The 11,771-nt window shown below is 32.3% G+C and overlaps 1 protein-coding gene across 1 annotated transcript in view; it reads right to left on the bottom strand.

Moving 5' to 3' along the window:
• Positions 1 to 2,008: 2,008 nt before the first annotated feature.
• The window catches only part of LOC108914063 (protein spaetzle 4), a 16,671-nt gene continuing 6,908 nt past the window's right edge, over positions 2,009 to 11,771 (bottom strand). Inside the window, exon 2 of the mRNA XM_018719764.1 lies at positions 2,009 to 2,345. Coding sequence (XP_018575280.1) covers positions 2,009 to 2,345 — 337 coding nt within the window. The remainder of the gene's footprint in view (positions 2,346 to 11,771) is intronic.

The following is an 11,771-nucleotide window of genomic DNA, read 5'->3' as shown; positions in this document are numbered from 1 at the left end:
AAACTACTAAAGATATGATAAATCTGACACCACGTTCTCGAGCTCGATTTTCATGGCAAACTCGACTGTCAGATCGGAAATTTGCTATCTTCATTTGTTTCTGAGTTACAGGGCGTTTCTCGTTATTGTGACACTTTTGAACATGTCTGTATCTCAGCTGTTAAATAAGTTAGAGTTAAAGTGAAAACTGCCCAAGACTAATTCTTTGGCGTAGAATTGAATGCCGGTATTAGATTTTTAGTAGATCTTAAGATTTCGGAGTTATGACCCAAAGTTATATTTTTTTAAATGGAAATCGTAGCTGACCATAGCCTAAAAAAATAGAGATTTTTTTCCGCTTTTCAGCAATATATCACATGCTATAGTTATTTTTACAAACACGGGAGATACGGGGTGTTTCATATATAAATTATATATTTTTTTCCTTTTTAATATGACCGGCTATGAAAATACAGATAAAACTATAATTCTTACTTTTACAAAAGTCATATCTGTTGTAAAAATATGACATTTATTTTAAATGCACAACATATACTCGTGTGATAATATAATACTAACGAAATTTTAGGAGATAGGTGGATAGGAACAAACGGACCGATCAGATGGCCAGCTAGGTTACCTGATTTGAGTCCGTTGGACTTTTTCCTTTGAGGTTTTCTAAAAGACATTATATTTAAAATTCCTTTTAATAATATTTCAAATACCTATACATTTAATGAATGCTACCCGAAGCGTTGCCAGAAGATGCGTGAAATGTGTGACAGTTGAGGGACGGCAATTTGAACATTTAGCTATCATTTTTGAAAGTTTTTATTGATGTAGGTACTTACTATTGTTTAATTTACGTTTAATATTTTAACTTTAGTTAAAGTGGAATAAAAATTTGAAAACTCTGTCTCTTCTTATCTGTAATATATATTTTAAATAAACGTCATATTTTTACAACAGATATGAGTTTTGTAAAAGTAAGAATTATAGTTTTGTATGTATTTTCATAGCCAGCCATATTGTAAGGATCGAATTTATATATAAAACACCCCATATCTTCTGTGTTTGGAAAAATAACTATAGCACGTGGTATATTGCTGAAAAGCAAAACAAAAATCTAATACCGGCATTCAATTTTACGCCAAAGAATTAGTCTTGAGCAGTTTTCACTTTAACTCTAACTTATTTAACAGCTGAGATACAGACATGTTCAAAAATGTCACAATAACGAGAAACGCCCTGTAACTCAGAAACAAATGAAAATAGCAAATTTCTGATTTGACAGTCGAGTTTGCCATGAAAATCGAGCTCGAGAACGTGGTGTCAGATTTATCATATCTTTAGTAGTTTCTGAGATACCCTGAAATCCCATCGAAAATGGACCAGCCTGTACGTTAATTCAAGAAACATAGAAATCTAAAAAAGAATTAGATAAATTTAGAACGAATACATTGAAGATGAATTTTCAAACGTCTGAATCTGGTTCGAGCTGAGGCAGTACAATATTGGGGGTCAGTATGAGGGTTGTATTTAAAAATATAAAATTGATGATGGTCCTGGAGAGACGAAACGTTACATATAAAATTGATTATGCCATTCGATAAAGGGCAAAAAGTTGCCATGAAAAAGTGTTCTTCTTTTTTCAATACCACCTCAATCAACGCTGAAATGAAACAAAAAAGAATTTCCAAAATTTTGGTATTTTTCAAATATTTCGAAAACTAATCATGTTAGCCTTGATTTTTAGAGGCATAATGTTAGTCCCTTGATTATGCTACTTTACCTCCATTTAAGCTACTTCGTATCTCTTATCATTTCCGAGATCTCTGTAGTGAGAAGTGAATTTCTAACAGCCTGTATGTCTAATATCATTCTCATAATAACATTTTTTATAAAATGGTTAGAAGAATGTGCTGTCATTTTACAAAATTTAGCTGCAAATAAAACATTATATAATATAATAAATACAAATATAACTACTTATCCATTTGGTTAAATATTAACAAAACATTTTATTTTGTTAATCATATGTTTGAATTCTAGGACTTCTTGAAGTAACTCTAAAATCAACAGTTAAATCATAGCATTTGCAAATACAACACGATGGAAAACGAAACCAGTCTGAAAATATGCCTTTGCATTCGTTATTCGGGTCGTAAGCTAAAAGCCTATGAAGTCGGTATTGCTGCTCGCAGCGACAACCTTCTCTGCAATACATTTTACGAAGTTCAAATGTACATTTCTCCCAATGAACGTACTGCTCAAATGGGTACATATTTAAAAGTGCCAATGTCTCTCCACGAGTATTATTCGCCCAAAATGGTGCTACCACTTCTTCTTTAACTGGACAAGCGTTTCTGAAAAATATCATTTATATATTTTTATTCTATCATACGCACACAATTATTTGTACAGTGCCTTCAGAAATGTCCGCGTCCCATGTGACCACGACTTTTAGGCAACGAAACTTACAATGGAGTCGATGATAATCACACAATTCCCTAAAGTCAGAAAATGAGTCCAGTGGAGTGTATATTACAATGTCTTGAACTTTAATTTGCAAAATGTGTTTCTTTTTTCAATATTAAATAATTATTTTTTATATTTTTACTTACGAATTAATCATACTCGTCTAAGATATCTAACTTTTATCCCATTCTATATTAAAAAAGTATTTTTTGATTGAAAGAAGTTGTCATTTTAAAAATATATATTTTTTTCAATATCTTTTCCAATATTTAAATACTCAGCTAACAAACATATATTATATCAATCAAATTTATAATAGATATTCAAAATTACCATCTTCATTTTCCAAACAAAAATTTACGTTTCATGTATTCAAAAACGCGTTCAAGTTAAATCGGAGTTATAATGTTTATTACACGTTCAATTGCTGCTTCCAGCTCTTCAAGTGTGGAGAGGATGTTTAAACCTCTAGTAACCAATCTATCACCATGAAATTCCTAAAGATATTTACCTGAAGATAGATACAGCAGTATGTGCTGTAGCCCCATCTTGTTGAAAATACCCATGCTACCGTTTATCGGCATGCATTAATTCCCGGGCTTGTAAAATGTTACGGTATCGTTCTCCATTTATTACTTCTCGAAAAAAAATGGGTCTATTATACGTCTTCTTGAAACTCCTACTGATACCTATCTTCTGAGATTTAACCTTTTTTCAATAAAATTGTGCGGATTTTCTGGAGTCCAAGTTCTGTAATTCTCTTTACATAACCAGATAATGTCTACCAATGCCTCATCGGATTAAAAGGTCATGTCTAAGAAATTATCGTCGTTTAAGTGTTCATTAAAACATCCACAACCTCGTACTCGTTGGTTGTGATCAGGAGGAAGTAACTCTTGTACAACAGAAACCTTATAGGGATGCTTATGCAACTGCTTGTTTAATGCCCTGTAACAAGTCCCAACTGATAGACCTACGGGCTACGTTGAAAGAAATATTCTCTTGACATATTATCAATATAATGTGTATAATTATTTCTTGTAAATACAGAAATTAACCAACGCAAAGCTGTAAGATTTTATACGTTGATAAAAAAATACATTCTAAAGAAATTATTGTAATATTAAAAATTTTTTTAAAATTATTTAATTTATTAATTTTTTAACTTCAGCTTTATATTAACAAATTTACATAATTCAAACTATATTAAGTTTATCGCGGTAACTGTTTGAGTAGATAACTGCAAAACAGGTTTCTTAGGACTTCAGACAATTTGTTGTCGAATATCTTCAACAACATTTTCAGTTAACAGTACGTCTGCCTGTTGACTTGCCCTTATAAATACAATATTTCTCCTCATATCCTTTAGTAAGGATTAATTTGTGATTTTTGAACACTTCATATACGATATTAGGATTAGATTATTAACGCCTCTGGATTGACAATTTACCTAGGGGCCCTAGTTGGTAATTTTTCCTTTTTGAAACACCAACTTAAGAAAATCAAATTTACTGAGCGCCAAAACAAATCTGGTCACGTGGTACTTGGGCATTTATAAAGGCACTGTACTTTAACTATGCAATTTATTGATGACTAACAAAATGCAACAAATTATTTGCACAGTAATTATAATTTTCACAAAATTACATCTCGCTGTACAATGCAATGTTTACAATTTTAAAAAATTAATGCAAGGTAGTGAAAATCAAAGTACTCTAAATATTATTGTTGCTATGTGAAAGGATCTAATTTTAATACTTTTGATGGAAAGAAAGATAATCGGATTGATCGAAATGCAACCTTCAACCATTCCTTGATTAACATATGATTTGTAAAAATACAAGTATTATAGGGTTGACAATCAAGGATAAAATTTATTTTATCTCCTCTGAAAGCAAAAAATAACATTATCATAAGGCCATAAAAACGATAAAGAAAGCCGTCCATGTAAAGGCCCGTCCTCATATCTGTACGTCAGGATAAAAGTGTAAAAGTCCAAATTAGTAGTTTTTGGGAAAAGCCAATTTAAAATTTTTTGTGTAATTTTAATCAATTTCCGATATGATTTTTATTACTGCAGAATTAATTATTTTTCTACCACAAGTATTCCCTATCATCTTATAAATAGTAAACGCGTTTTAAAAACTAAGTATTTTTTTTCGTTGTTTTTGAAGTTAACAATTTTTTTTGGAATATCATTTTATTATAACATTAGGTAAAGTAAAAGGACTTAATACTAAAGTTATACACATTGAATTCTACAGAAATATAAAATTAAGTCGATCACCGAGATAAAAAGTACGATTTAGTGAAGGTTAAGAGCAAGTTTTCTGACTTAATAATTATAATAAAAACTCCTATCGGTTTTCGGCTTTTTTGCGTTAATGATAGTAATGATATTAATTTAGCTTATGTTTATGATGAATTTAAATTGATGAACGATAAACGATTGCCAAATAGGTTACATTAAAGAAATAATGTTATAAAATAGGTATTTATTTTTTTTAATATAACACATTTTATTTTAAACCACCGAAAACAAAACACTTCTATAATAGTGCAATCATTCGCTGACTTTTCGTGCGTAACTACCAGTACAGTGGACTTAATAAAATAGTGTCCTACTGTTAGATAAAATTATAGACTAATATTAAAATTTTCAGCATGCGCCAGTTAAAAAGTGTTCCACTAATTTAGTTTTGTTTTGTCCCGGCAGATGATGTGACTTAATACTGTTATAAGTATTCTATTTCCTTTGGTATCATAGGTGACACTTAAAATGGTTTTGCATATTAAAGTGGACTTAATACTTAGCGCATTCATGCAAAATTCCCATTTTCGGAAAAAGTGGACTTAATACACTTTTATCCTGGCGTACAGATGTGTTACAAAATAATATTATCTCAACAAAGTTATTCAACAGGTTGGCGAAATTTCAATAAAAAGTAAAAGTTATTTGTTACTGGTCAGTGAGGGGTAAAGATTAAAGAATGTTGGAAAATCCTGCTTTGTGTGGCTAGATTATGTTCTCTTCAATCAGAGCGTCGCGTCGCATACTTCTGGGACGATTTTAGAAATAATTTGTTTGGATACTTTAAATTTAGTACATCAAACTGTGATAAGAATTCCCTATAGCTAAAAATCTAAATTTGATAGCTAATCCTTCCCGCACGGGTATAGCGTCTCCAAAATGTGTGTTCTTTTTACATATTTTATGACCCACTCTGTTTATCAACAACTCAAAATCAGCACTTGACATTCTTGTGAAATTTTTGAAACTTCCGTCGCATCTTAATTCAGCACTAAGCGGATCTACGTCGTCAGCTTTTTCGTTGGACATTTTCGTGTTAACTAAACATATTTCTGTCAATATGATTCTATAATTGTACTAAATGAGGGTGGGCCTAAGGCTAGATTAAGTGTATATACAGTATATACAGGGTGTTTCAGGATTAAGTCGATAAACTTTAAGGAGATATTCCTCATAAAAAAATAAGAAAAAATCAAGTATAACTTTTTTCCAGAGATCCCTATATCTCAAAATCGAAGCATCTCCTATAGTACATTGTGTAACGAGTGGGGAAAAGTTGCCAATAGCGCCACGCGGACGCAGTTGACGGAAAGCGCCCAAGTGGCGTTATGGCAACTTTTCCGAACGAGTTGCACATACTATTTTCTATCACAAGTGCGAGTCGTTATGGGACCTATAGCATAGGGGGTTAGGTGCACGGGAAGTGCTAGATAGTACAACAGCGTGATGTTATTTTCATAGCGCAACGCTCCAGCTCCACAAACTGTTCTACCTAAAAACAGCATAATTTTTTATTTTCAGTAGGGCCGTATTATTTTTTTTATAATTTAATGAGTCTGAGTCCCCATAACTCCGCCACTAGTTGCTTGGGGGACTTCTACTTCTATGGGAAAATGGTATCTCATAAGAAGATGTGTCATGCCAAATTTGGCTTAAATAGCCTTCTTCATTTAGAAGTTATTTAAAAAATACGATTTTTTTTAATCTTTAACGCCCTATATTTCGAAAATGAAGCGTCTCTGGAAAAAAATTTTTTTTCTTATTTTTTTATGAGGAATATATCCTTAAAATTTGTCGACTTAATCCTGAAAGACCCTGTATATTAATAACTTCAGAACATAAGTGTTATCGTTGAGTGAGAAATAGTTAGATTACTAATAATCACAAGACTAACGTGTGCATGTATACCTTACAATTGAAAATAATATTAAGGTTGTAATGTTCCTAATTTTACGAAGTTGCAGTAGTCTAAGCGCACCTATAGGCTGATGTACCAACTAGGGGCCCCCACCATGTTAACAAACAATTTTTTTATGAAAACTAATTTTCTATTAAGATTTTTCCCCATCATGAACAAGAAAGAAAAATTATTCTGAAAAATATAATTCTTTATTCTTAAAATTTGAATAGGCCCCCACCAATTTTCAGCCTACAGGTCCCCCACCACTGTAAATCAGGCACTGTCCAAGCGCGTACAGTTTTCTCTTCAATGGAACTTTGTATTAGAATGAAACAACAAAGTAATGTCTATTTTACTAGACAACAGAATCAGTTTTCAAAAAAAAATAGATAAATAAATCCAAATATCTGAATACAATTGCATAATCCACAGGAGCAAGAACTTATTTCCGCAGTTCGCAAAAGCCGGCAGTGAGGATAAGCAAGGCCTTGTTGAAATTACACTGTAAAAATCATTCGCATAGTAAGTACAGAATATTTAAATGATATATGTAAATATGTAGTAACTTTTATAAGGTACCTTAAATTAAATATAGTGGAAGGGAATAATAGAATGTTAAAACCAGGTACATAAACTAAATCTACGAAAATATTATTCAACTCTTTCTTAGATCTTATACTGCAAGTTGAACATCTCAGGAAGTAAACATTTAAAATAAATTTTTTCTAATTTTCTTTCCATTTTCTCTTTCCAAGAGTTGTCGTCGCGGAATATCTGAAAATGTTATTAAATTGAGTTTAAAGAACTTGCTACCTACGTTGTTACTTCTTTTTAAATTTTGTAATAGTATAGTACTTATATTAATTAATCATTTTAAAAATGTATAACGTATTTCAGTATAGTAAGTGAGGAGAAAAATAAAAAAAAATTTACGATTTCGGATTCCGTGCCAAATTGTGTCCAAACAATGAAAACACGGTATTCTTGTTTTGATATGTGAAGTTGATCCTATACTGGAAAATAATAGTTACCTATGTGTTATTTTTTTAAATGTTTGTCGTTCACATTTTCTGCATTGCCTCTTTAAGAGTCATGTTGGCAGTAACTTGTGAACACTTAACTTCTACACGTCCTCGTTTTCCTATAAGGTAATTTGGTAAAACTCCAAGGAAAGGTCTTTCGATATCAACAAAAAAACCACATTCTTGTACCTCAGTATTATTTAATTCCTCATACAAATTTATTGCAATGTTTTCATGTTTGTAACAAAATTACCTTGATACGCCAATCAACAGAGCATTAAATCAGTGATTTTGTGAGAAAAATACCAGTAGCAAACGGACTGTGCCATCATATAAAAGACAGTCTGTAGATACAGGGTGTCCCATTAATATTGCGAAAAAATTCAGGGAGAGTTTCCTTGACCAAAAATAAGAAAGAAAGTTCCTATATACCTATGTCCGAAAATGCTTTGTTTCTGAGATACAGGGTGTTGAAATTTAGAGAAAATACAAGGTTTTTACTAATATCTGGAGAACCCTAATTCCGATTTTTTGGAAATTTGGTATGTTTGTTTATAAAAACGGTAGACGTTTTCTGTAATTAGATTTATTTTATCTATTCCAGCGGCGTCCGGGGACTCACTCCTGTTGATATTAATAAGTAAACATATGAGACGTCACTGCTTTTTCTTAGGTGTCATATTTTTTACCAATTATGCGATTAAAAATATAACTTATTTGTCTCTTTACTTTTTTAATATGTTGCTTCGTTTTCGAGCTAAAAATTAATATCCTTTCATATGCACATTCTTAAGGGAAGTAGATAACAAAAATAGAAATTCAATTTTTAGTTATTTACTAATCAACTTAACAATACATTTGAAGGAAAAACAATGTAATAAGCTGAGAAACAATAACTCACTAAATAATATTTTTTTAAATATTAACAGAAACAAAAGAAAAAATATTTAACAAACAGCAATGATATGAAAAATACTTTATATACACAGGCGTTACAACAGTTGTTGAAAATGTGCACCTTCAACTCTAATACAGGCATCTATCCTACGACACATTGATTGGCGAATCCATTCAAATATTACGGCTGTGTGTCTAATTGTTCCACAGGATGCGACAATGCGGTTTCTTAATTCGTCTATGGTTTTGCACTGGAGTCGTATAAACCAAATGTTTGAGGTGACCCCAAAGGAAAAAATGCAACAAATTTAAGTTGAGAGACCTCGGAGGTCAGAGTTGAGCACCTTCTCGACCTATCCAGCGATTTGGGTAGATATTGTTCAAATATTCACGTGCAGCTAAACTGAAATGGGGTGGAGCACCATCGTGCATAAAATACATTTGCAACCTTAATGGCAATGGGATGTCCTCCAAAAGTACGGGCAATTCATCCTCAAGAAAACGGCGATAAACATCTCCAGTAAGCCTCGGTGGTAAGAAAAATGGGCCTATTAACAACAATTCCGACCCATACATTAGTGAAACCTGATGTTGATGACGGCCTTCTAATATTGCATTTGGGTTCTCGTCCGCCCATACATGATTATTATGGGAGTTCATTATGGCCTTTTTAGAAAAATTCGCCTCATTCGTGAATAGTACTTGTGCTAAAAATTGAGTATTTCCCCCCATTTTTTGTCGTATCCATCGACATAAATCTAATCTTAACGGAAAATCAGTCGGCAAAAGTGTCTGAACCCGTTGGATGTGATAAGGGTATAGAAGATTATTTTTTAAAATCCTGAAAATTGTAGAACGACTTGCATTTAAGTTTCTAGCAATTTGTCTGGTACATCTTCCTCCAATTGTAAGGTTATTGCTGTGCGGGGTTGCCCGTTTCCTGCGATAAGTTTTCGAAAACTTCCAGTTTCACTAAGACGTTGATGAAGACGGGTGAAGATAGTATGATGAGGAATTATACGATTATTTCTGGCGGCTAACGCATTACCGTTGGCAAGGCCATAAAGAAAATGCATATCGCACATTTCACTATTTGTGTAATTCAATTTGACAAGCAGGAATTGACAACTACACAGTTCAAGTACTTATTAAAATCACACACTTAAGCTATTAATTTTTTGCTCGAAAATGAAGCAAGATATCAAAAAAAGTAAAGAAACAAAAAAGTTGTATTTTTTATCGCATAATTAGAAAAATATATGACACCTAAGAAAAAGCAGTGACGTCTCAAATGTTTACTTATTAATATCAAGAGGAGTGAGTCCCTGGACGCCGCTGGAATAGATAAAATAAATCAAATTACGTTTTTATAAACAAACATACCAAATTTAAAAAAAAATCGGAATTAGGGTTCTCGAGATATTAGTAAAAACCTTGTATTTTCTCTAAATTTCATCACCCTGTATATCCGAAACGAAGCATTTTCGAACATAGGTTTATAGTAATTCTCTTTCTTATTTTCGGTCAAGGAAATTCCTCCTGAATTTTTTCGCAATATTAATGAGACACCTTGTATATGCTTATATGTTTCCTACTCGAATTTACTATTAATTATTATGGTTTTATTACTTATGACGGATCCTATCTTTTCGCATGTTTTTTAGGTCGGTAACTAGCTGTTTGCCCACTCTATCTATTTGAGTGAGGTAACTTAGTTCGCACGCAAATTGCCTATAAAACACGCAAAATTTAAATACTCACTCGAAATAATATATTACGTAATAAGTGTTGTAAAAAGCATTTTACGCACGAATGGAAAAGTTACGCGCGACGCCGCTATTCTAGAATTCTAAGAATTCTAGATTAGAGAAGTATATTAGGAATCTTACATTGATCGCAGACGGTGTGTTTTTAAGTATTTACAGTAGTGGTCGTAGGTAAACATTATTTTTATTACTCATGACGGATAAGTCCTATCTTTTCGCGTTTTTTAGGTCGGTAACTAGCTGTTTGTGCACTCGATAATCTGAGTTGTCGCACGCGAATTTACCAATAAAACAAGTAAAATTTAAATACCTACACACTCGAAAATATAAAAAGTGACATTTAAATGACAGTTATTTATGTCAACTTAAACTGAATAAAAATATGTGGACCCCACCGGGGCTTCGCCCCTGGACTCTAAGATTTCATTGCATTCGTAATAAAAAATTGTGCGGTTAGTTTAGGCACAATTGCAATTTGAATTTTTTGATGCACTATTTTGCAAAGTTTCTGGATGCCTTGGAGGTGGTGCGATTTTAATTTTTCAGCCGGTTTTTAAAAGTAGAAGTGTAATTCTACAAAACTTATATTCTAATTTTCCGATAAATTGACGCGAAATAGGTGAAAAACTCCTCCAAACATGCTCAAAAACGGCCGAGCTCGTGTACGTGGTCGAGTAGTGGGAAATAGTGCACCAAAAAATTCAAATTGCAATTGTGCCAAAACTAATGATCCGACAGCACCTGCTTTAAACACACTTAAAGTACATATAATTCACTACTTTTGTGCACAGGGTCAACTCCACAACTTAAAAAATGGCGGAGTAATACATTTTTAAAAAAACGCTAAATTTTCCGACCTTTCATTTTATTCGTCCTTCAATTCTCTACAAATTGTCTCTTTATAGCATTCAAATTGCTTCGTTAGTTTGGGTTTCATAAGCAAAAAACTAGACAAAATGAGTTTTTTGCATAAAAATGTTTCTAAAAATTTAATTAATGGTAACTTGGAGTAGGAAACATATAAGCATATATCTACAGACTGTCTTTTATATGATGACACAGTTCGTTTACTACTAGTATTTTTGTCGCAAACAAAACCTCTATTGCTATTGCTAGCCTATGAAATGGATTATACAAAAAATGTTTACTATAGCGGAACAGTAAGTAGATAAATGTGGGTAAACGCTTGCAAGCTTGTTAGCCTTTTCATTCTTTCTTTTCACAACAGAGATTCACCTTATCCAACAGTTTTAATTTGTAGTTCTTCAAGTTCTTTTTCTGTTTTTTCAATTGATTCCAAAAACTCCTTCTTTCTTGCTTCATATTCATCTTCATCTATATCCAACGATGGAAGGCCATAATCAGAATCTGCTGGAGTACTACGTTTTTGTTTTCTTTTTAGTGTAAGAGGAAATAAA

This window comes from Anoplophora glabripennis, unplaced genomic scaffold (assembly GCF_000390285.2).
Source record: "Anoplophora glabripennis isolate ALB-LARVAE unplaced genomic scaffold, Agla_2.0 scaffold1165, whole genome shotgun sequence".
Classification (NCBI taxonomy): Eukaryota; Metazoa; Arthropoda; class Insecta; order Coleoptera; family Cerambycidae; genus Anoplophora; species Anoplophora glabripennis.
The sequence above is the reverse complement of the archived record's forward strand: the minus strand, read 5'-3'. Positions and strand labels throughout refer to the sequence as shown.